This window comes from Anoplolepis gracilipes, chromosome 7 (genome assembly GCF_047496725.1).
Source record: "Anoplolepis gracilipes chromosome 7, ASM4749672v1, whole genome shotgun sequence".
NCBI classification, from domain to species: domain Eukaryota; kingdom Metazoa; phylum Arthropoda; class Insecta; order Hymenoptera; family Formicidae; genus Anoplolepis; species Anoplolepis gracilipes.
The window spans coordinates 1,791,035-1,817,026 of NC_132976.1; the positions used below are offsets into that span (position 1 = coordinate 1,791,035).

At 34.1% G+C, this 25,992-nt stretch overlaps 2 protein-coding genes across 3 annotated transcripts; one reads left to right on the forward strand and one right to left on the reverse strand.

Moving 5' to 3' along the window:
• On the forward strand, positions 1-17,296 carry Hk (potassium voltage-gated channel subfamily A regulatory beta subunit hyperkinetic). The gene is made up of 9 exons (XM_072897067.1): positions 1-129; positions 2,430-2,668; positions 7,302-7,515; positions 9,344-9,471; positions 11,051-11,257; positions 11,354-11,451; positions 11,701-11,757; positions 12,065-12,271; positions 12,712-17,296. The coding sequence occupies exons 1-9, from the start codon at positions 5-7 to the stop codon at positions 12,811-12,813; spliced, it is 1,377 nt and encodes a 458-aa protein (XP_072753168.1). The 5' UTR covers positions 1-4; the 3' UTR covers positions 12,814-17,296.
• On the reverse strand, positions 16,254-25,668 carry LOC140668230 (sodium/potassium/calcium exchanger 4). 2 transcript variants are annotated; one of them, XM_072897058.1, is made up of 6 exons: positions 25,214-25,668; positions 23,425-23,909; positions 20,503-20,746; positions 19,761-19,940; positions 19,354-19,659; positions 16,254-18,935 (listed from the first exon to the last, which is right to left on the reverse strand). In XM_072897058.1, exons 1-6 carry the CDS (start codon positions 25,305-25,307, stop codon positions 18,616-18,618), a joined length of 1,629 nt encoding a protein of 542 aa, XP_072753159.1. In that variant the 5' UTR covers positions 25,308-25,668; the 3' UTR covers positions 16,254-18,615. The 2 variants fall into 2 exon arrangements, with proteins under 2 accessions (XP_072753159.1, XP_072753160.1); XM_072897059.1 differs by lacking the exon at positions 25,214-25,668 and adding an exon at positions 24,930-25,107.
• Positions 25,669-25,992: the final 324 nt, after the last annotated feature.

Consider the following 25,992-nt stretch of genomic DNA (forward strand, 5'->3'; position numbering starts at 1 on the left):
TATAATGTCGCGATTAATGCTGTGTAATCTTGGCAATGCCTCGACGGCGGGAAATGATACGAACAACAACGCAAACACGAACAGCAGTATGGAGGACGACGATTCTTATCCACTGCCTACAATCTATCGGTATGTAATAGCACAATCATCTCTCGCGAAAGAGACTCGCTTTCCTCTCCATGTGTTCACTATCGCGACAAACGTCAAAGCGCGAGACTTGTCAATCGAAAAATCACACAGTTCGAGACATCCTTTTGACAATCTACCTCGTTAATTTCGGTGGATATAAAAAAAATAAGTAAATCGAAATTTAATGATATATTAACATGAGTATTAATTAAATTTATCAATTAAAATTTATTAAATTAAAATAAATTTTTTATAAATTAATTTTCCCAAATTAAATTACTTTATTCTTTTATCTTTATCGCGTTTCTTTGTCAAACAACGTCGAAACGGATTGTTTGTAAAAATTCAAATTTTTCTATAAAAATTCGTTCCATATAAATTGACTTGCATTTTTTAAGCCTCTTGTAATTCTTGTATGCATTCCATTTTATTTTAATATATTCCATTGCGCTATCGTGTTGATTGCCCGTCGATACAACTTGGCCTCACGAGAGAAGGCGAATTATCGAGAAAGATATTTCGGCGGGGGCTTTAATAATTATTAAGCGCGATTAGTTCACAAAGTGATTGTGTCTAGATAATGTCGGGCAAAGTGATCGGTATACATGATGTATATGTATATCGGGCACTCGAGCGAAAGGCGATATTCCCCGACCTGAAACCTATCGTGCCGCGTCGTCGTCCCCGCGCCGGTGACCCACATGCGGCGACGGCGACGGCGGCGGCGGCGGCGGCGGCGGCGGCGACGTACTCGTGGTGGTAGTTTTAGCTTTTAAAGGTGCACCTACGTAACGCACCTAGACGTTTCCAAGGAAAAGGCGTTAATAACAATATAAAACTGCACTTGTAATACGAAATCGACGAAACGATACAAAATTCATGCGACATTCAAACACGAGTAACTCGATGAAAATGTGTCATCGACGAGAATTTTATTGCACCGATGTATATTTTCCCCCCTCCCCTATATACGAGTAACAGGAGCACTGGAGTGTGCACGAGCTTGCATTAACGTCACTCTTGGAGAGCTAACTTTGGCCGTAATAAGAGTTTCCCTCCGCTGCGTCTGTATATCATGTGTAAGACTCTAATCCGTAGAGGGAGAACGTATGATCCCCCAGAGTGAGACGGCGCGATCGAACTTTGCGTTGAATATTGATGGGCGGTGAATTTTCATTTTAAATAACTCGTAATTATGTATTGAAAGGCGGTTGCATTTCTTATCGATATCGCTCACGCTCACAAAAAATTCGCGAAATTATTCGCGTGTCTGAATTTTGTCTCAATAAATCTCGGACACTTAGTTCGGCGATTGTGATATTAAGCCGAGAGAGAGAGTCGACATGCGCGGATTTAATATTTCCATATTTGCATGACACGTCAGATACAGATGTAACGCTACTTGTAAGGAATATTCATGAGTTTTAACCACCCTTCTCTCTCTCTCTCTCTCTCTCTCTTCCCCTTCCCCCCCCCCTACTCTCAGAGTCAGAGATTTTGCCAAAACTTGTTAGATGTGCAAAGTAAATGAGCCTTGCTGATATTCAGAAATACTCAAGTTTAAGATCTGGAACAGAGAGTCTTTCTAACTTTAGTACTCAACGCTATGTGGCAAATTATTAATACGATTGAAAATTCTCGGAAATTCATGTACATATACGATGGATACACGCGCCGCATGCACACGTATATCGTTGCATGCACATATGCACCCATGCGCGCGCATATAAGCAATGCATGTGATTAAACGGCGCGACAGGATAGGATCAAAGTAATACGGGATGTTCCACGACGATCGAATATACATTTCTTTCAATCTCAAAAATTACAAGAAATATAATAATAGTTGCTTTAATAGAGAGTCATTGATAATTACCGAATTTTAGGAAGTAAAAATAAATCTTAAAGGGATTTATAAACGAACAGCAAAACCTTGTTGAATTATTTCAATTTTAATTTATTTAAATTTAAATTTAAGCTACATCGAACAATAAAATACGCGCAAAGAAATAATTTTAAAAAGACATTTATTACAAACCGTGTTAATTTAATATTTCAAGATAAAATTAAAGAGACGATCGGGAACAGTTTTGCGTGAAAAAAAAAAAAAAAAAAAAAAAAAAAAAAATATCCGATAAGGCGGAGAACTCTCTCTCTCTCTCTCTCCAACGCGGCAAACATCCGGCGCTTCTGAAACACCCCGAGATATACCGATCGATCATAATCGAGTTACACGATAGCGAACGTACGTACACAGAGATATCGGTACACGCGATAACTCGTGCACCTTGTATGCGCAGCTGCCGTGCACCCATAGCAAGTTTGGATTGCATGGAAGAGTTCAACGGCGGCGGCGGCGGCGGCGGCGGCGGCGTAGGTGCAGATTCGGGCGTGCACTGCAGCAACACGACCGGAACGAAAGAGCAGCTACTAACTAGCTGCATTGCCGCACAAGCGCAACGTTTGCAGCACCCTTCGCCAGGTATTCGCTACCGCAACTTGGGCAAAAGCGGTCTACGTGTTTCCAATGTTGGATTAGGTACGCTGAATGTATTCCCCCCACTTTCATAGAGTCATTTCTGAGATTCTTCTCTCTCTCTCTTTCTTTCTCTCTCTCTCTCTCTCTCTCTCTCTCTTTCTCTTTCTCTCGCGAAAGCTTCTCCAGCTGACATGTACATGTACATATCGTATTTATATATGTAGGTAGAACCACCACCATCCCTTCTCGCGGCACGTGTCGCAAATCGATCTTGAAATGGATACATCTCGCGGCTATCGGATTTTTATTACCTCTCGTCTCAACCCGCGTCGAGACTCTTGGCTGTCAATTTGCGTTTTCGCATTTATTATTTATGTAATACTGTCTTACCGCCAACGCACACTTTTTTTTTTTTTTTTTTTTTTTCTTCAATTTCCCTCGCGCTCTCCGAAAGGAGGACGCGAAATATATGATGACACACTTTTATAGTTGATCATTTATGTGTGTGTGTGTGATGGCTGAATCGGTAGCTTGCGTAGATAAAACACACTTGCGCTGATATCTAGTATAAGCGCTTCAAGTTACTCTAAACATTACAAATTGAAAAAATAATTTTTTCCATTTCGAAATATCAAAAATATCGCTGTTCTATTATTCTTCGTTAAAAGTTGAGCATTTTTTATTATCTAAAGCATTTTTCAATAAAATGATTTAAATTTTATTAGATACGGATTATTTTATCCTTTCAAACTGATTCTTGATAGTAAAAATCGGACATTTTTGCACGCTTAAAAAAACTATTGTAATGCTAATTTAGAGGAAAAATAAGCTTTCTCTCGCGATGTTTTCTTTGTGAATTTCTATAGTTTCACAGATTCTTCCGCGAATGCCTCGCTCACTGTTTTTCATGTTATTGATGGTTCTTTCTTAAGCGCATATAAGCTTCAAATTTTCTTTTGCAATATTCGTACGTCAGCAAGGCCGGCTGGATATCCTCCAAATGTGAATTTAAAGCAATTTATTAATAAAGACTCTTTGGAATTTGATTTAACAAGTTTAAAGATTCGCAAGAAATGAATTATACTGAATCCGTAACATGAAACTTTCTAGTTTGAATTTGATTCAACAGTAATTTAATTTATAAACCGATTATATTACCGCCATTATTAATCTCATTCAAGTTTGAGTATTTTAGGAAAAGAAAAAATTTTAAAAATTCACTCTCTCTCTCTCTCTCTCTCTCTCTCTCTCTCTCTCTCTGATATTAAGCAACTCTTCAGAAATGGCTACGTATGCATGTAGAACGATAAAATTATTATAAAAGCACAAAACGTATATAAAGTAAATAAATAACAAGAAAACTACGAAACACCAATCTCTACATGTGTAAAAAAAATTACAACATTGTGTGCCAAACCCTTCTCCCAAGTCACAACATAATATATAATAAAATATATATACTAAAATTGATTATCATGAAAATAAATAAACAAATTAATCTTGTAATAAATAATAAGTAATAAATAAATTAATAAAAAATATTAAATGATAAATTAAACAAGTTTTCATCTCACGTGCGTCGTTCCATTATTATTCTAGTCCTCTTTCTTCCCCTCCTCCTTTTCTCTTGTTATCATCTTCTGTTCCTTTTTCTGGTACTCATTCGCGAAAACACTAAAGCATTAATTACGGTTACGGACAATTAGCAAAACGATGCTTTGTCATCACGCGATACTTTACACGGCACTCCCGACATTAATCTCGTACGCGACGCGCACTTTATTACATTGTGATCGAAGTAAAATAATGCATAATAATGCTGTTTACATGTCGTATTTTTGTTATTCAAACGAGCTCTGTATATCGTCACCCTATCCTTTGAGAAGCGCGAAATGTGCGAAAAATGCTGACAAATGTTAAACGCTAATTGTTACACAGTATTATGTTAGCGATTATCAGTTTACATAATTAATTACATCTTGCGACAATACGTACGATTAATCGTGATGATGGCTGTTTGAGCATATATTTCACGCAATATATCCATTTGAAATAGAAATCGAGGCCGATAGGGGACGGGACATCATAAATTGTTGTTTTATCGCGACATTTACGACCTATGATTTCATCCGTAAAAACATATATTGAAATTATTATACCTTTGATTTTTCTACTCGAGCGAAAATAATTTTCTTGTCGTTTTTCAGATTTGGAAGTTACTATTTTTATTAATAATGTAACGTCAATTATTCTATCCCCCCTATCGCTTTGATTTCTATTTCAAATAAACATACTTACTGCGTAAAATATGCCATTAAACAATCATCGTCACGATATCATTTTTTATTGTGTCATATCGCTGGAATTGCACTCGTTGATAATTCAGTCAACTATAATGAGTATCACGTTTAGTGTCTCCTGCGTACTTCTCGCGATCGCGGTTCGAAGGATAATGATAGGACACGTTACTAATGTTTGAGCTCAACATTCGAGTCTCACTCTCATCGCGCGAAGGTCAACAAACATAAACGTCAATGGCATTCATAGGAATGCCTACGTTTGTTGACGTTCACGCAAGACTCGAGCCTCGAGCTCAAGCAGGTACAACGTGTCCTATCATTATCCTTCAAACTACAATCGGAACAGGTACATAGGAGACATTAATAAAACGTAATAGTTATTACACAATACATTTTTATATAAAATTAAAAGTAACGAAAAGAATAGTACGCAAGTATAAATATTTAATTGATAAATTGATTGGTACAAATAAAATTCTTATACAAGTATTTTAATATGAAATACGAGGATAATTTTTAAATGTATATATGTTTAATCGCACGTGAGTATTTGGTCTTATAAACGCAAATATTTCGAATTTTGAGCGTTAATAAAGTATTATTTTCTTATCGCGAGACACTTTAAATAAGGAATTTAATAATAATAATTAAATAAGAATAATGAAGAACTATTTGGCGTTAGAGCAAAATTATGGAATTATATAAATTTGTAACTTATGACATGATTAAATTCTATAATAAAATTTCTTATCTATTGTAAAAATAAAACATTATTAAAAAAATTATTAAAAATTAGCAATATACAATGAGTTTACAATTAAATAAGAATATAATAATAATTCTTACTTTCGGCACAAGGGAAATTTATCAATGCAAATTTTTCGAATGTACAAACTTTACGAATTTCATGCTTAGTTATTTATTTCATGTTTGTATTTTTAATCATAATTTTAGCCTCTTACGTATATATGTAGCCATTTTTATGTGTAACGTATATATATATAAAACATATGTATTCTGCTTATTAGTAGTATTATTGAATTTTATATTTTTGTTTCAAGAATATACATATATGTGTGTGTAGCAAATTTTAACAAAATTATTATTATCATTACATAATCATCTTTATCTCGATATAATGTACGGAGAAAATTTTGCAGTACAAATTACATAAAAAATATATTTTTTACAACATTTATTGTAAAGCTGGAACATAATGAGACATTTTAAGATCGATATTTATTTATTACTATAAAAATTGTAAATGACGCATTTTTGTTTTATTATTTGTTAATGATTGTACATCAAAATAATTATAATACTTTTTATAAAATAGAAACACATATATAATATTTATATTTGTGAATAAAGTATCTGATTTTTATATCTGTGATTTCTCTTATACAATATTTCACGGGTATACAAATTATATTGTAACTTTTACTATAACATTTTTTCTCCGCATTTACAATTTACACACAATACACCCATACAGCACGCATCATTGCAATTACATTGCAGAAACGTTGCAATATTGCAAATTGCAATGAAACATTGCAGAGATATAAATTCACAAAATATCAGCACAGTTGTTGCAACATAACATAAATATTTTGGAAAAATTTCAAAATCAAAATTTTATAATTATATTTTTTTAGGGTAAAACAGATAGGAAACATACGAAACATATAAAATACGAAAAAGTTGAATTTAAAATAAATGTTTGCAATAATATTTATCTAAGAAATATTATATTATAAATTTATACACATAATAAATTATATATATAATTTTATGTAAATTTATTAATATAATATTTTTTAGATAAAAAAAATTATTACAAACATTTAAGTTCAACTTTTTTGTATTTTATATGTCTATATGCTCCTGATAATTATCTATCAGAAACAAATTCTCTTATATGCAACATCAGTCGACGATTGCAGTAACAATGCATTATTGCAAATTTATAACATTGCAATATTGCTATATTTCGTTGCAATCTTCCGGACATTTTAACATTACTGAAATCCCACAGCATTGATGCAGCAACATTTCTCAGTGAATTTGCAATATTGCAGTGAAAGATTGTTGCAATGTGTATACAATCTTTCTGTGCTGTATGGGCAGAAACATATTTTTCGCAAACTGTTGAGGATTAATCCCCTCGAATGTTTTCGAGCCGGCCTTGCACGCTAGCACCTGGTCTTCTAGGACGGAATGTCGCTTTTTTTTGCGAAATATACTTGTAGATGAAAGCTAAATGTGCTGGTACTAGATCGCAGCTCGGATGCAGGCGACACGTCGGTTTCGTCGCCGCGACTTCGATCGCACGGCCTCGCGGGCCGCGTGAAACGGTCGCTGATGTCGCTTGATTGGTTTTATGGGCGCAGGAACGTGGACCACCTTCGGCGTGGGCGGCTGCGGCAGCGAGGAGACCGCGGAGGCCGTCGTCGCGCTCGCCTACGACAGCGGGATTAATGTGTTTGACTTGAGCGAGGCGCACAGCGGCCACCGCGCGGAAATCCAATTCGGTCGCATCCTGCTGAGGCGCGCCTGGAACCGTTCCAGTTACGTCGTGACGACGAAAATTTACTGGAACACCAAGTGAGTAGAGTACGTGGCCCCGGGCCTCCAGCCGTGTTTTACGCGTGTTCTCGGTGTCATTTGGTGGCGTCGTCGTGCGATGATGATGTTTAGCGAGCATTGATAATAGCGGGAGTGACTGTCTATATATATATATATATATATATATATATATATATATATATGTATATGTATATATGTATATACAGGGTTCTCGAAAAGTCCTGAAACGGTCGAATATCTGGAAAATAAAGCGTTTTAGAGACAAATGTTTCAAACAAAAGTTGTTTGGTTCGAGAAGCGCCATAAAATGGTACCATTGATTTGGCCTTGGATAGTCGTTTGAAAGTTGTGTGAAGGTCACCTTGAATTTTTTAAATAGGACATCCCATATATTTTTGATATTCTTGTAGTTTACCTCGAGAGCTTTCCAAAATACTATAGTTATGAGGCTTCAAAGTTTTTTCAGGATTTTGATAAAAAATCTTGCCTTGATTGGCTGGCTGGATTATGTCCGAGTCGTGCCTTGACTGATCGGACAATGTAACAATGTTTACAAGATATTTTGTAGGTGACTCGAAAAATACTTGATGAAAAAATATTTTATTATAGTGCTTTGGAAAGCTCTCGAGCTAAACTACAAGAGTATGCAAAAATATATAGGGTGTCCCATTTAAGAAATTCAAGGTGACCTTTATATCACCTTCAAACGACTATCCAAGATCAAACCAATGGCGCTTTTCGGACCAAACAACTTTTATTTGAAACATTCTTCTCTAAAATGCTTTATTTTCGAAATATTCGACCGTTTTAGGACTTTTCGAAAACCTTGTATATATAGTGGCTCTCGTCGGTGGTTCTCTCGATGTTGTTGTAACGCTGCTGCACGCGAAAGCGCGAACAAGTTTTTTTTTTCCTTTTCTTTTTTCCATATACGTGTTGTGCTTCTCGATCGATGGCTTCAGTGTATAATCGAACTCTTACGCTCACCGACCTGCGAACTTCATCCCTCTCTCGCGAACGTTCCCCACTCTAGCGTATTCTATGTAGACCATGATATACGTTAGATATTGTACGTGATGCTTGTAAACCGTAAAAAGTAGATGAATTCAGAAGGATGTCTTTTCTCTTTCTGTTATCGAATCGCAGATCTGTTTATGATTTTCAACACAATCGTTATACGAAATAAAAAAAAAAAAAAGAATTGTACGAAAATTTTATTCGAGAGAAGCGAGTTGGATGATGTATTAGATTTTCGAAGAATTGAATTTTTTTTTTTTTTTTCATTTTATCAGAAAGATATTACAAACTGTAAAGTTGCCAATCATTTCATAGCTCGAAGGTTATCGATACCTTATCACACATACCGTATATTTATCGATTGCGTATATCGGTAAAGAATACAAGAACAATATCGATACAGAAAACAGAGCCTTTCCTTAAAATACCTTTTCTCTAAATTGATATACTGTCGAGATGATTAATCGGCGCGAGGGTACTCACTCCATAAATCGCCGCTTTTATTTTAAACGAAAATTCGATAGAGGGAAGGATACTGTAGAAAAGTGAATCTCGGTACGAGACGACCTCGTTTAATATTAAGTAGACGGTGTGAATATGAGGCTCTGCCTTGACATGTGGATCGATAACTAGGTTTCCGTGCATTTAAGCGTCGCAGGCCGCCTCTTGTTTGTTCGCCGCTCGTATTCGGAATCGCGAACCGGAGAAAAAAATCAAACCAAGAGACCATAATACATATATCATTTTTAAATCGAAATCCATTGATAATATTAATTCGTTATTTTGTATTGTATATGATGAGATTGATAATATCTACCATTCTTGATAGGACCGAGGGTCGCGGGCTATCGCGGAAACACATTATCGAGTCCGTGCAAGCTTCGCTCGTCAGGCTGCAACTGTCGTACATCGACATTGTCATGATCCACAAAGTCGATCCAATGTGTCCGATGGAAGGTAACTTTCCACCTTCTTAATTTTCTCTTGCGAGTGATACTCAAAGATTCGAATCCTTCCTCGCCCATTCCTTCATTCACACACTTGCGGCACAAAACTCACTGCACAAAATGTACTCTATGAGATATACTGTAATAATAACTGTGATTTCAAGCCTCTTGTCAACGTAATATTTCATTTTAATGAAAAAAAAAAAACGTTGTTGCTCTTTATTTTGTAGAGAAGCAAAAAAAAAAAAAAAAAGAAAAAGAAAATTATCTGATATCGCGGAAAGGTAAAATTTAAATATATTAAAGATGAAAGATTAAATATCGTATCGAAAGATATACTACTTTCTGTAACCGTTTAAATTTATTACATGTCCCTTTGACAATTTATTTCAATTTCTTTTCAAAGGATTATCTTTAATCAATTTTTTATTTTTAATTTCGATTAAAAAGATATTTATAATCGATACTGTTATACATAGTTGATGATTTATAATGTTAGACTGCTATTTAATTAATTTAAATGTGAAGAGCTGAAAGCATTATATTCCTCATCGATATTTTGATAAGAATCTGCTTAAATGCAGTTCTCTCCATAGAGAAATCATTTCGTATAATAAATTCTGCTTTTCATGGATAAAGGTAAAATTATTTTTCGTCAAGGTTAACTGCAAGCTGAAAATAAAATTGCAATTTTCAAGCTTTAAAAAAAAGATCGTGAATTATTTATAATACAATAAATCGATTTAAGAATATTAGTTATTTTGTTCATATTTATAAAACACGAGTCCATTGGATAGTGTTATGCAATAAAAAAAAAATAAGAAAAATGATTTTATAATTAATAAAAAATCTAATAAGATGCTATCGATTCCCATATTGCATAACGCAATTCAATTTCACAGAAAACATGAGAAATCTTTTCAGTCCATATATACAAAAAAAATTTAAAAAGTATTGAATCTTTATTATATAACGTTATAAAGTTTATTAATATAACTTTTTATATGAGGAAAAGATCTCCGTTATAGTGACGATTTGATGTTTGGCAGTTGCACTGTGCCGTAATAGTTACCGTATGCTTTTTTTTTCTATACTTTACATACTCTTATAGTGAAAATGGAAAGTTATTGTTGTAAAAGTGTATATATATATGTATACATATATATATATATATATATATATATATATATATATATATATATATGTATGTACCTCGTATGTATTTATTTTCTTTTTATCGATATGTGTATAAATTTCCTCCTGTGTTTATGTATCGCGTTAATGTATGATGCTTCAATATCGTGCGAAAAGAAAATGTATGCAAGTGAAGACTATTTTTGGCTACTATTTTACCTTTATCCCCATACGCTTGAAAACACACACTTCTCTGCTTTCTCTCTTTCTCTAGAAGAGATAGATATATTATTTCTCTCTCACAGTAAAATACCTGTATCCGTTTTAAAAATAATATGTATTGATTTTTCGCATCGTTCACACCAATCATTGAGCAATTTTTTTCCACGCGACGATGAAGGAACGTCCCTTGTCTCGTCCCTTGTATCTCACGTATTCGCGTGATCTCATTTCAGAGATCGTTCGCGCTATGAATTACGTTATAAGCAAGGGTTGGGTAATGTACTGGGGTACGTCGCGATGGACACCCGTGGAGATCATGGAAGCATACACGAACTGTCGGCAGTTCAACTGCGTGACGCCGATCGTCGAGCAAGCGGAGTACCATCTGTTTTACAGAGAGAAACCCGAGCTCTATATGCCAGAATTGTATAACAAAATTGGTAATTAATTTATTGCACGTAGGATCGCGACATTTTGTCAATCTATACATGTACCTTCCCTCCACTACTTCAAAAGTAAACTCTTGTTTCTTACAGGCGTTGGTTTAATGGCATGGTCCACTGTCACCATCGGAATGGTCTCTTCAAAGCCGGAAGATTGCGGAGTATCGTTCCTCTCGAGATCCTCTTATAAAGTAAGTATATATATATATATATATATATATATATATATATGTATACGTTATGGAATAAGTAAAAGCGCAGCTCTATATACTTTGAAATAATCCAATAAAAACGTCTCGAGGGTATATCGCAGAATTGTCACTCAGCAGTAGTATCGTTATTCTTGATATTCAAAGTATCTTTTTTCAATCTAAACTACTGAAGACGAAGGATTGTTATTTCTTGTATATCCTAACAAGAAATAATCTTTATGATTTCAGAACAAATACTCTTCGTTCAGTTGGACGGAAGATGAAACTCAATCTTTGTACAAGGAGGTATGATTTCGTCGTAAATAATATATTCACAGAAATATATAACGTGTGCGTATATTTACGTAAAATATAATGAAAAAAGCACCATATCATTCGCTCTTATTTATTTTGAAGCTTACATTAATCGGGACTGATGCCACCATAAAGTTATGAAGTAGAGATAATACGCAACTTTTATTAGTCCATTAAATAAATATGCAAATTACATAATTCTGAAAAATGTCTTATCGTATCTAATAATATGGAGATACGAGATATGATTTACGACTTGTTCTGGAATTAATTTCCGTTCTTACACACTTTGACGCAGGAGTACGCGTGGAAAGACAAATCCGCCGACGATGAGACTCGAAAATACTCGGATAAATTGCGGGACGTGTACGCTCTGGCCGAGAGACTAGGCTGTTCTTTTGGACAACTGGCCATCGCGTGGTCCTTAAAGAATGAAAGTGTTCAGTGCCTTCTGCTCGGTGCATCCAATATAGATCAATTGTACGAGAGTCTCCAAAGCTTACAGGTAACAAAACTGTTTGTTTTTCTAAAGGCTGCTTGAACGCAATGTGTAAGATTAACATCGAAATTGATAATACTTTTCTTATCATCGTCAGATAGCACACCGATACTTAAAGTCGTGTATAAACTGCGTCGCTTATCGACAAGTGTCAGCTGATTTCGCGTTGCCTTTTAGATAAAAATTTAATGCTTAACAAAATCAAATTAAATTAAATAAATATAATTAATTAATAGAAAATTTTTATTAAATTAAATTAATCAATGAAAAATTTGACGCTTAATTTAAAATTAATTAAATCAAATATAATTATTACAATTTCCCTCAATTAGAATTACAATTATAAGGAATATGATAATTTCCAACGCGAAATCAATTAAAGATCGAAAAAAAAAAAAAAAAAAAAAAAGAAATAGAAGTAGCGGCAAATATGCAAATATTTTCAGCTTATCCCAAAATTGAACGCGAGCATAATGAGCGAGCTCGAGAGGATTCTTGACAACAAACCGTCCCGACCGCCGATGATATCCACCCTGGCGCTTAGATGACAATCGATGTGCCCCCACGGCAGCGGTGGGGGCTCCGTCGAGGATGCGGGTAGCCCGAAGAGCGAGGGCGGCAACAGTCAGGATCAGGAGCAGACCAAGGAGGTGAACAACAAGATGCCGTTCTGCGAGATACAGTGAGATGCGCGGACGGCGATCTCGCTGCCCCCTCGGTATTGTCAAAGCCCGCCAAGGACCGGGCTAATGGATGGACACGTCGTGGAAAGTCCATCCCACGTGTCTCTCTCTCTCACGTCCACATCCACGCTCTCGCTTTTCACCCCTTCGATCGCGGCGTAGATCGATTGTACATACGAGACACACACACACACACACACACACACACACGCACAAATACATAAACACGAGTCGATGACAATACTTACTTAACGATTACGAGAACGACACAATTTTTTCGGCAACTTGGCGAGACACCAGTCGGGTACTTCTTCACGCACCATATTTGTATCTGCTCTCTCGCGTAACGTCATTTCGTGGACTATAAGTAGATTATGTAGAGGAGATATATATATGATAGACGCGATGTCGCGCACCCGGGATCTTTCCCGTGTTACAATGGAATCGCATGTCGCGCTTTTTGAAAGCATTTTCAGAGAAACGATTAGGCTTATTCCACATAAGTCTCTCTTTCTTTCTCTCTCTTTCTCTCTCTCTCTCTCTCTCTCTCTCTCTCTCTCTTTCTCTCTCTCTCTCTCCCTCGGCCGGAGAATTTATCGTCGAGGTTTTTCCATTCGCGATTCCAAGTGTTCATTATTCTTACCGTTAATAATCCCGTTTGCTACTCACACTAGTAGTGAATGACCAGGAATTTGGAGTGTCTTCACGAGTGACTAGCGAGGTACATTCGTTCCGCCATTCACTGGTCGCGTAAAGACGATTTGCGAATGATATAGTACGTCGATTATCATATAAAAATTACGTTATAGGTCGTAAGAATTTACCAAGAATGAATAACGCTGAGCATTTTGCGTACTCTATTCGGTATTTTCATGTCTAATACATGTCGCATACCACTTTGTTAACTCCGGCAATCTAATGTGTATTTATTCTACTATCGCGCTTAATTTTTCCCATATTTTTCGCCAATTTTTCTCTCTCCCTCCCTTTCTCTATTTATTTATCTGTTTTTAGTTTCCGATCATCTCGTATTTTTAAGAGACGCGAAATGTGCAGTGCATAAGTTTTTCACAGAAAATACATTGCTATAAATATAAAGAAAAATATTTTGAAATGATTTTTTTCGCGGATGAATTAAAAGTCAGAGAGCAATTACGCAAGAAGAAAAAAAAATGACAATTGAGAACAAGTATAAATAATGATGATTTCGGTGAAATCGGTTGAATCAGTAGAATAAATCAGAAAACGATTTTTTTCTTTTTACTTAAAATCTATTTTTTCTTTAATTCCATTTATCCGTTAGACTTGGATGTAATAAATTTTTTAGTGGTTACATTTTACATTGGCGCACATGCTTTCTGAAACGTACACGTTTGCCATGCATTAACTAAATATTCGCAAATTCAGTTAAACTCGAATGTAAACTACACGGTAGACTTACAAGGGATCTTTGAAAAGCCGGACACACTGTACACAAAAGATCTATTTACTTCAACAGATACAGTTTCTATAAAAGAGGGATGTTTGTTTGTTTACCACCCACAAGAACTTTCCGCTTCGCCACAAAGAGATACGGCAGATTCTCAAGAAAGATCATTTATCTTACAAGATTCGTACAGCAATCTCTCCACAATAACATCTTTGTGTACAAAGTATCGATGCTTTTTTGCGAAACCGTAACCTTTTTTATTTACCTCGTGATTTCTTCAGACCAAAGTGTTACATAAAAAGTCATGACAATGTCCATCGTATCTTTGTTATCACATTTTTCCAATCCATTCAAACATTGCTCAAGTATAACAGATTGTGAGAAAATTTCTCGCTTTCGTAAGAAAAGAGAGAGGTATGTCTTTTATTTAAAAAAAAAAAAAAAACATATATATATATATATATAAAATATCACGCATTACATACATTCTTCGGATTAAAATCTGCAATTGAATTTTTAATTAAATTTCAATGAAATTAATTTTTTTTTCAAATTATGCGCGTGCTGATGTCTTATCGATCAAAGTATAGATGCATAAAATCTGCAAATGAATTTTTAATTAAATTTCAATGAAATTAATTCTTTTTTCAAATTACGCGCGTGCTGATATCTTATTGATCAAAGTATATAGATGCATACGAGCAGGTACATACACGAGAAACATAAAAAAATATTATATATAATCTCCTTCGAACCAAAAGATACGCTGTCGTGCGTCCGTTTTATATGATTATTTCTTTCAAACTTTTCTCAGATATATGCGCGATACGCATTGTCATATTTTACATCCGCGCGCGTGATGCAAGTCAAATTCATTTTTACCTGTATGTATTGTATGAATGCGTGTGTGTGCACGCGCGGGGATTTTCTTCACGTTCTGTATAGATATCATTGACATTCCACCTAATCTTGTCAAGCCAATTATCGATGATAAATGCGAGAGAGCCTCTTGGAAATGTACGATGTGTCACATGCGCTCAGAGAGAAAGGGGATAATAATGGAAGCTGCCAGTACGCTTTTATCGCGCGCAATATGATCTCTTCGACTCAGAACTTTTGTCCGAAACATTATATATATATATATATATATATATATATATAAATATATATATATATATATATATATATATATATATAGCTACAGGCGAGAGATGTAGGTGATCTAGCGTAAATATTTGGAAGTGATAAAGTGGGAAATATCGCGAGCGAATGTATTATAATAATATATTCGCGTTATATATTACAAATAAAGCGATCTAGCGGGACTATAATCGTCATCGATTCGTGAATCATTCGTTATTTTGTACATTTCCGAATATTTACGATGTGTAAAAATGCCGATGGCACGATCTGCTCTCGTTGCCGACGATCGAAAGAATAATCGATGGAAGCTGCGTTAGAGGTAACGAAAAACGTGGTATCTCTCGATGCCTCAAGTTCAAGTTAGCTTCAGAGCTGAAAATAACGAGAGACCGATGAGAGATCGTCTACCGGTGTCGCTTTGCAAAAATAAAATAGCGACACGGCAAACAAGTAAAATTGACAATGCTTTATTTAGTCATATGAGTATAATTTTAATAAGCCATCAGTTCTCTTTGCGTGACAAGCTTCTGCTTTACAATTGCTATTAGATAATTAATTCGTCCTATAACAAATGCTTCAGAGGAGGAAGGAAATATATTTCCGGAGAATAGTTTTAATTTGCCATTTTACCACGCGACTTTTTTGTTGTCCCATGCTATTATCGCTTATAATATTATATTAGTATCTTAGATTGAATCAGATCCGATGACTTTATTCTTAAAATCAGATTAGACGAAGAGCTTTCCTATATAATATATAATTATTTCAAGGATTTACATATGCTTGATTGTTTTATCATATTTCAATAGAAAACAAACCTATAGTTTAACGTTTGTGCATATTTTTTTTTTATACTTTACGTTTCTTTGTGTGTACCTTAATAAAGATTAATATATTACTGCAATATAGAATATCACACAGTATCAATATTACAGATTTTGAACACGCTAAAAGCAGACTGCACGATAATTCAGATAAGACACTTTAAAGTCAAGGCGATTCCGCAAAGACCAGTTTCCACCATAGCTTTTAGCAATTATAATTAATATCGATAATTTTTATTTAATTTTTACATATTGTCCACAAAGGACAAGCCATGTGTTAAAGATTGACCATATATATTGATATAAAAAGAATATACATAATATATAAAGTTTTTTTATGATTTTTCCCAAAATATCGATTTTTATATATTCTCTCTTAACTTTTTTCCTAAAATATATTGATTTATTCCAAAATAAGAGAATTACGTAAAAGTAAGAGAGACGCAAATGTCACCGCGGCCTATTGCGTACACCTCTGCCTTCACCGCCTACTTTACTTATTTATCGCCTGTTTACTTTCGTAAACAGGTAACATAGATCTCGCTGACATATATAGGCAAATCCATCGTATCTTTATGCGATAGAAAGGCAAGGTACGGCAAGGTCGCAACGCCATAATAGAGAGAAAAGCAATATCTGAGAGTCCAACAAGATAAAAAAATATTTCCGACACGCAGAATCCTTTCCTAATCGTATCGAATAAAAAGAAACTAACGAACGTCGTCATGATATTTTATTGCCCGATCGTTTCCACGATTTTAAGAGCACGAAGAGCGCTTTATTGATTCTCGTAACACACGGACAACAGCAATGGGAAAACAAATCGTCGTCTATCTTGAGGGATGCTCTCGATGCCCATCGCTAAGGGGATATCCTAATGGTCATTGGGCATATCCGCGTACGGTCACTGGTGACATCCTGGATGACCAAAGGGGACCAATGCTGCGATGGGCATCTTGCTATCATCGCTGATCCTGGGAGACCATTGCTGTGATAATTGGAATTTTATCTAATGTCACTGAACTGTGTCGTTACCGATGGATTGACACATTTGCCAATTATAAGATGAAATCTTTACAATAGAGAGAGGAGGATTATATATTACAGAAAAAAATAAGGATAAAAAATGTGGTACGAGATCGTATGAAATTGCAAGTTTACATTTTTCTCAAACAACTTACGGTATATTACGGTATTAAAAAAAAAAAAAAAAAAGGGGGGGGGGAAATTGAGGCTCTTATATTAATTGGATGTGACATCAATCGCTTCGTGCTCGTAGAATGCGGAAAGAGAATCGACATCGGAAAAGAAATGTCATGCCGTCCGCTTGTAAATATATAATATAGCCAATTTATACTATATACTATAATACATCAAGTTTGGGATGGGCAGAGTAATTTTACGAATATCGGGATCTACGTCTCGTTTGCAATTTTTAGAACGGTATTCCTCTTCGAAGTTGCGTATTTTTTGGCAAAAGTTTCTTTATAAAAATTAATATAAATTATAACCAGATCTCCGTCTATAAACGCGCGTATAGTATAACTCTAAACGAAAATACAAACGGATCGCGCGATTGGCCCATCTCAAAAATAGATACTTCAACAACACTTTTGCGTCTTCATGATTTACAGCATTATATAACATCTAGTGTATAAATTATATATATATATATATATATAATAATTTTTATAATAAAAACTATAAATAAAAAAACTTCAGACACCTATGGAATATTAGTTTCCTATTAGAAATTGAGAATTATTGCATGAGTACATATCGTGTTCTAAATGTACGACTTTTATCAAGGTTGTAACGTTAATATATAACAATGTCGATTCGCAAATTTGCAAAGTTCATCTCGTGTATATAGAGCTAATTATAAAGAACAAATTGAAAAATGAAAGAAAATTTTTTTCTATCTTTTCTTTCTTATAATATAATATAAGAAAAAAAATTATTTTTATTATAAACTATATTTATATTTTAATGTGTAAAACAATATCCTTGATTTAATCTCTGAACTTGTAGAAGTAAAATTTAATTTGTTGAAAAACAAAAGAAATATTTTGATGATAATATTTTGCAATTAAAAAATTTTTTTTAATTAACTAACGAAGAAATAAGTACTTTTAATATATAGGAACTTCTGTTATTGCGTTGATCTCTTCAGTATCTGAATCTCAAAGTTGGCAAAAATAATTTTGATTCAAGTTCTTTGCCTTTCTCGCGTTGAACAATTATTGATTATTAAATAAAACCTGTATATTTTTAAAAAGGACACATGGGTAAGTTCACCGAGAAGAAGACGTTCAGTTCGAACAACAGAGCGAAAACTAAGAATATCGTGTATAGTACGAGGCAGATGATGCCAACTTTTTTGTTCAACCGATACTTACACACTGCAGTCACCGTGTAAAAAGCGATGACACATACGATGATCGAGAGCACGCTGTAATTTAGAGCATCCGAGATGATCTTGATATCCTTTTTGTACATAAGTATCTTTATCATCCACGGTAAACCGAGACACAGGAGGATGTCGAGAGTGTTGGCACCCAATGTATTACTCATCGCCATATCTCCGTTGCCTGTGGAAGGAAAGATTGGTCCGAATCAACTGATAGGGTAAACTCGACTCGGGTAAGATGGCCATAGTTTTTTAAAACGCCAAAAACATACTTTTATTTTTGTTATTTTTCGATAGTGTTTGGCATATTATATCTTCGCTGAAGCTTAAATTACGTAATATTATCGAAATTAAAAGGAAAATATTTAATAGAAATTTTATATTATCAAAATAGGACAACGTAAGCATTGGCCATCTTACCCAACTTTTAAGGAAAAGATGGCCATAGTATTTATAAAAAAATGGTGAAAACGAAAATAGCGATTATAGAAAAAATTACAGCCTTTGGCCATCATACCCTAGTTTACCCTATCTAACATCCTCTCGGATCTCTCTGATTGATAAATTTTTTTTTATTCGATCGACTCGAAAAAACTCACCTTGTTTGGAGAGGATCACGATCGAGACGAGCTCCGGCATATTTCCACCAGCGGCCTGGAACGTGATGCCCATTGCGGAGTCCGGGATTCCGATGGTGTCGCCGAGTACGGTCGTCATCCACGACGTCAGGTAGGACGATATCGCGATCCATATCACGCACATGACGAACGTTATCAGATACCAGTTTCTCCATCGTTTATACCTGCTGTCTGGTACGGTGACGAACAAGATCAACTTCAACGGCCAAACGAACCAGAACCAGACTTTCGCCAGGCTACTTCCGGTCGGCCACACAAAGGGTGTATCTAGAAATAAGCGTCAATTTTATTTTATTTTATCGTGGAGCATAACGCTTTTTAAGTCCATTCTTTTTTTTCGCTAATAAGTTGGGACGCGCATACAATACCTGGTTCCACGTATTCCTCTGACGTTTGTTCCACGTGATTTTGCGTCTCCACGTCGTTAGCGGAGGAAGACTTGTGACCACCGTTGCTCACTACGCTCTTTCTGTATTCCGCCACGAGTTCCCCGTGAAAATACGGCTTGTACATGCCGTCAGGCATTGACTCTTCCTTGTCTTTAGGAACTATTGGATAATAAAATTCATACATAGGCGGTCCACGCGGTCTCTCTTTTAGAATTTTAGACAAACGCACATACACACGGTTATAACTGAATTACCTGTCGACAATTTATTACGTGTTAACGTGAAAGATATTACGAGGATATGCGAGTTTCTAGTTAGACTCGAGTAATTGATACTTTATCTTTTAAAATAGTGTAATGTAATTCATATATTAAAAAAAAAAAAAAAAATATTATCAATCGTCCTTTTTTGTAAAGACATCCAAACTCGTTTGTAAAATTTTTATTAAAATGGACATATAAATATATTTATATAACATAAAATATTTCAAGCTCGAATGTCGTTTTACATTACAGTTACATTTTCGTTCACAACAAAAGCATGTGTTACGTGAATTAAAATACGATCTGATATGAAAAGCCGATACAGAATTTCATATTGCTACACGTACAGATATGATATCTGTGTTGGCTGCTGGGAAGATTGATCACATTCGTGAAAAGGCATATGGAAATTGCACAAAACAGATATATTTCAAAGAGAACTCAGCGATAGAACTTACTTTCTTTTTCGGGAAATATTGTACTGCGGTTCTTGCAAGTGTAAAGATGCGCAAGTTTATTATGCCAATGCACAAAGCATTTGCCGCAAAACAGTATCGTCAAATAAGTGACGAACAGTACCATGAGGATGATGGCTTCGTACAACTTGATTATGCCATCCCACATTACGACCACTAAGGTGGCGACTGATATCACGTAAATTATACAATCTCGAGTTAATATTCGCCATTCTAATGGTATCGCCTGTTAAACAATGTAAAAAAATTGTTTCAATTTTATTTAGCATATAGCGCAACAGAGTAAGTCATCATTCTAATATTATAATTGAAAAGCTATATTATAAAAATATTATAAATGCTATATCGATAATATTTATTCTAAATTTATTTTTTAATATTTATTCTAAATTTATTTATTATAATCTTTTTCATATTGAATTTTTCGTAATTTTGTACACGTAAATATAAGTAAGCAATTATGACTATTTTCTTGAGCCAGTTTAATGATTATATATTAACATTTATATTAATAATAGTAAAATTAAAGAAACATTTAACAAGATATTGAAAGCATTACGTAACACATACATTTACATTTTTAAAATTTATCGCAGGAGGTTCAAAAGTAAAGTGCACAATTAAGAAAATTGAAACTTATAGCTTATATTTATCAAAAATACCACGAATAAATTCTGCACCGCAAATCATAAAAAAATATTACTTACATAAGCATGTATGTGTGGGCAGACATGAAAAATTACTCACGAAACCCGCGGCCTTACACAGTTGACATAATTTCGCACATGTCGCATTTATAGCTGATATCCCGTAATTCAGCACTTGAATAAGCACTTCATTTTTTTATGTTTACTTTACAAAGTTTAATCAATTTTCTAGTCCACTGGTAACGGTAAAAGATCGACAAATAAAGTTTGTAGAATTTCCTATATTTTCATAGTTTAAACTAAAATTGAAAAAGAGTAAAAAAATTTGCTCATCTATCAAAATTATAAAGATTATATTATATTTATTGGAGATTCTAAAATTTTTTAAAAGAAAAGAGCAATACTTTTTGTTCTAGTGTCTATAGTTTTGTCATAATGATTCACATTCTTCGGTGAATAAGAATTTTCTGCATATTAATTTCATCTAACTTTTTACGAAGTAAAAAAGATTGTAAACTATATCTTACAATTAATGAAATGATAAATCTTTAATGTTGCGAATGAAACGATATATTCTTTATCGACACAATAAAAAGAATAATACGGATATTAGAGATTATTGTCATATGTCATTGTCATTTGTAAGACTTGTACTAATGCAAAGTATCATTTTAGCGTGCATACTAACAAATGGAAATTAATCAGACGAATATATACCTTAGGATCGGAGAAGTGATCTCTGTTTGTGAACGGATTAAAAGAAGCAAAATGTCGAAAAATCTGTACGCGAAATCAAACAGAAAAGCCATTTGAATTTACACCTCGTGTAATTAAATTTTTATAAGTGTCGAGTGAAAGTGACACATCAATTAACTTAGCAATAATTAAAAAAAATAAAATTAAAAATAAAAAAATGTACGAAAAGATCTTTGCAAATTCCTTTATTCACGACTTTTACGTATAAAATACGTAAAAAAGAAATAAAATACATGTTTCGATAATTCATCACGTTTAATAAAGAAAAAAAAACATTTAATCGTATCACAATAAACTGACGAGACATTCAAAGTATTTCGTTGACGTTATTGATGATATCATGGATTGATTTTAATCTCTGTAATGATTTTAATCTCTTAGATTATAATTAATGTTTGCAAATTAATTACTACTGTTAATGAATAATTAGGAATAATAAAGGAAGTGATAATGCACGAGAGATGTAAGTCTGCTCTAGTTTAACATTTCAAAGTTACAGATGTTCGTGTACTATTTTCTGGAGCATTGTAATCTATATGCTAACAAAATTTTTCTTATCAACTGTATTGTGAATAATCACACTTTATTATATAAGAGGAGACAAAGTGTAATCTAATTCTCTGATTCTTTTTCAAGCTTATCAAATCTCAAACAATCTCAATAGATTAGATACAATTATATTAAGTTACTAAATTCACAATTATATATATTAAAATACTATTAAAATAAAATTTAATTCTTCATACATGTTCTGTCTGTCTTTAGTTAATAAAATTTTACTTAAGGAACAGGCTTATATACAAATTATATTAATGTATGGAAAAATCCATGTCAAAGAAAATATTCTGTTTAGGAAATCGACGATAAATATTGTTTCAATAAAATGGCTTGTTGCGGATAAAAATATAATTTCCAACGATGTACATACATATATCATAGATAGATGATAAATCCATATCAACTATAATCTATATCAATGTATATAAAGTACTGTATGATTAATAAAAATAATTGTCGGTAAGCGAGATAAAAATACATTATCGATAACATTCACATTATACAGTAGATGCAGATTTCATTAGACACATACATATACATATGTGCATATATTTGCACAGATAATTAGTCAATCTGTTTTATTTCTATCTTTATCGTATTTCAATGAATTTCAGGGACCAATTTCTCAGACGTCAATTTTTATTTATTTTTATTTGTTTAAAAAATAATTTGCAAAAATATGTTAACAATCTATAAGAATATATTTTTCATATTTCAAATTTTTGTAGAACAGAGGCTCTAGAATGAAGAAAAAAATAGTTTTTGCAATTTTGATATCTTTCCTCTATCTACTTCGTGTCAAACACAGATAAATACAGATAAGTAGAACACGTATCTGGATGTATCATAACAAACTAAGATTTCTCTAAGACACATTATCGCTTCTTGATAATTCCCCGCTTAATATTCGCAGGTATGCTTAACAATACTTAAGTGTACTCACGTGAATCGCCGATAATGCACCGCATGCTGGGGTTGCGAAGGTATTGAAGACCGCGCCACCCATGACGGTGCCAACCCCGAGATCGGACTCGGTCAGGAAGGTCCCGACGACGTTGACGAACAGCTCGGGGAAGCAGCTCGCGGTGGCGAGGAAAGTCGCCCCGGCGACGTCGCTGCTGATGTTGAGGCGCGTGCATATGATGTCAAGGGTTGGTAACAGGTAATCGTTGCAGACGAACGCCGTCAGGATAAAGCAATAGAATCCGAAAAAGATATGGAGTACCATCGCGCCTCGTTGACGCTGCTCCAGAGTAAACACCTCCGGGAACTCGTTAATCGAACGTCCCGAGCAGTTGTCAGTTGTGTTATAAGGTATCCCGACTTCTGGAAGGTCGTATTGGATCCATTCATTCTCGCGAGTATTGTTCCAACGTAAATCATCATTTGAAAATTCCTCGAGAATCGAGAGTGTAGAAAAGTCCTCGTCTAATCGAACAAACAAGAGATTCAGTCAAAAATCTTGAAGAAATAATAAATAAATAATAAAATAATACAAATGTTTTTATCCGCCTCTAAATTGTTTTTTGCGCGCAAGAAATCTCAACTTTGTATTACTTTTTATTATGGGAGATGCAAAACAATGTGTAACTACAATATAAATTTTTTTTTTATATTTTTATACTTTGTTCTTAACATACCAATGTAAATTTTTCACCATTTAGCCATTTAGTTTCAATATTATAAACAATTTTATTTTTGCTTAATTTTATATTTCCACTTGTGTGCAATTATACAAACGTAAAAATATATTATAGACGAAGCTTTTGTTCGTTTATTTAAAATTGTTGTTTATGCATTCTCTTTTTTTTTTACATTTTTTTTATTTCTCATATCTTTAATTTAATATTTAATTATTATCTGCATTATGATCTACGTTCGGAGCTCACATTTATCTATTAAATATCGTACATATTTTATTAAATATGTCTCTAAATATGTTCTTGTAAATATGTTTGTAAAAATTTAGTAATAAATATGAGCAAAATATGAGTCATTATTTTTATAATTCATAATAACAAAAGAAAGATCAATATTAATATTATATTTCAGACAATAATAGCCTTGTTGACACCGAGCATTTGATACGAGTATTAAGTACTTTACTAGCAATTTTTCTAAAGAATGGAATGGCTGTGATTAGCCAATAATATTTAATATACACGTACCAAAGTATATCGGTGTAAACAAGGCCTATCATAGGCATTTATAATAAATCGAAAAAAATCTTACAACACACACACACACACACACAAAATAAACAACTGTTAACGGTCTGAAAAACGACTGAAACGTTCTGAATTACAGTTGTAAATATCCTGGCTTTCAAATAGAAGTTGCGTTAGAATTCCCATTAATTGTGAACTTTCAACAAGTTTGTCACAAACTTTCCAATTACAAACTTCTCACCAATTACAAGTTTCCCACAAACGTTCTGCCAAATCTCACCGATGTGTTTTGCACCTTAATTTTCACTGTAAGCTTTTTCATCATTACGTACGAAGGCGCGATGAAGATTCATTTTCCTCTTTCCTCTTTCCTCTTTTCAGCTGTATGGAAATCGTGAAAGATACAGACGTCAAAATAACGTCCTTTAGATTTGAAGAAGGGGCTTTTCGCGATGCTTTGCGATCGCTTTGAGACAAAACGAAGAAGGCGCGCGGTTTATTATATACGTGATGAATAGAATCGACACGACGATTTTTTATCGAAGTAATCCTTCTGTAACTCACCGTTGAACAATCGCGTAAATCCTAGACCCGCCACGCCGCCGTCAGGCGCGAAAGTAAGAATGACAAGTATTGTCAGCGCGATACCGATAGTCATTCTCGTAAATATCGCGCGGATATCGCAAGAGTGTTGCTCCCATGCGATTTTTATCGGCGAGCGAGTTTTTAGCGACGCAGCCACTCGAGCGAAATACGGTAAACTGTATGCTTAAACCACGGTATGGCATTTATGACAAATTCCGTCGATTAGAGAATCCCTCACTCCTTCCTACCTACTCGACACCATATCGAGAGAGAGAGAAAGAGCGAGCTCTTTATCTGCTTCAGTTGTTCAAGCCGTGCTAAATTAAAGATATGTGTGAAAGTTCATATACGTCGATTATCGATCAATTACTTATACTATCTAGATCTCCCGTCAGTTTTATCTATCTTCAAATATCGACGATTGACGCACACGACCAATGGTCAATTTTAATCATTCATTATTATCGAGGCAAATTTCGTTGCTCCTATACCTAGTTTTATTCATATTACAGTTTTTTAAGTTATATCAGACGTTTCCTTTCTCAAGAAATACATTCTCATACACTGGACGTTAAGACATTGATATTATTATTTATTTATTTCGCTAACGACAAAAAGTTTCTTCTAAATGTACTTGGGTCTTCCATTAATATTGTAATACATTATTACTAAATTATTCACAATTACAGTCTAATAGTCTAATCAATAGTATGAACGAGTTAAAATAATTATTCTATAATTAAAACATGGAAGTAACG

Bases quoted from the DNA above. Each gene is read 5' to 3' on its own strand.
- Hk (XM_072897067.1), top strand. From the start codon at position 5: ATGTCGCGATTAATGCTGTGTAATCTTGGCAATGCCTCGACGGCGGGA. The intron at 2,669-7,301 runs GTACGCTGAATG...TTATGGGCGCAG, and splicing joins TGTTTCCAATGTTGGATTAG to GAACGTGGACCACCTTCGGC. The intron at 12,272-12,711 runs GTAACAAAACTG...AAATATTTTCAG, and splicing joins AGAGTCTCCAAAGCTTACAG to CTTATCCCAAAATTGAACGC.
- LOC140668230 (XM_072897058.1), bottom strand. From the start codon at position 25,307: ATGACTATCGGTATCGCGCTGACAATACTTGTCATTCTTACTTTCGCG. The intron at 19,660-19,760 runs GTATTGTATGCG...GCTTATTTCTAG, and splicing joins AGAGGAATACGTGGAACCAG to ATACACCCTTTGTGTGGCCG. The intron at 18,936-19,353 runs GTGAGTTTTTTC...TTCCTTCCACAG, and splicing joins CGTGATCCTCTCCAAACAAG to GCAACGGAGATATGGCGATG.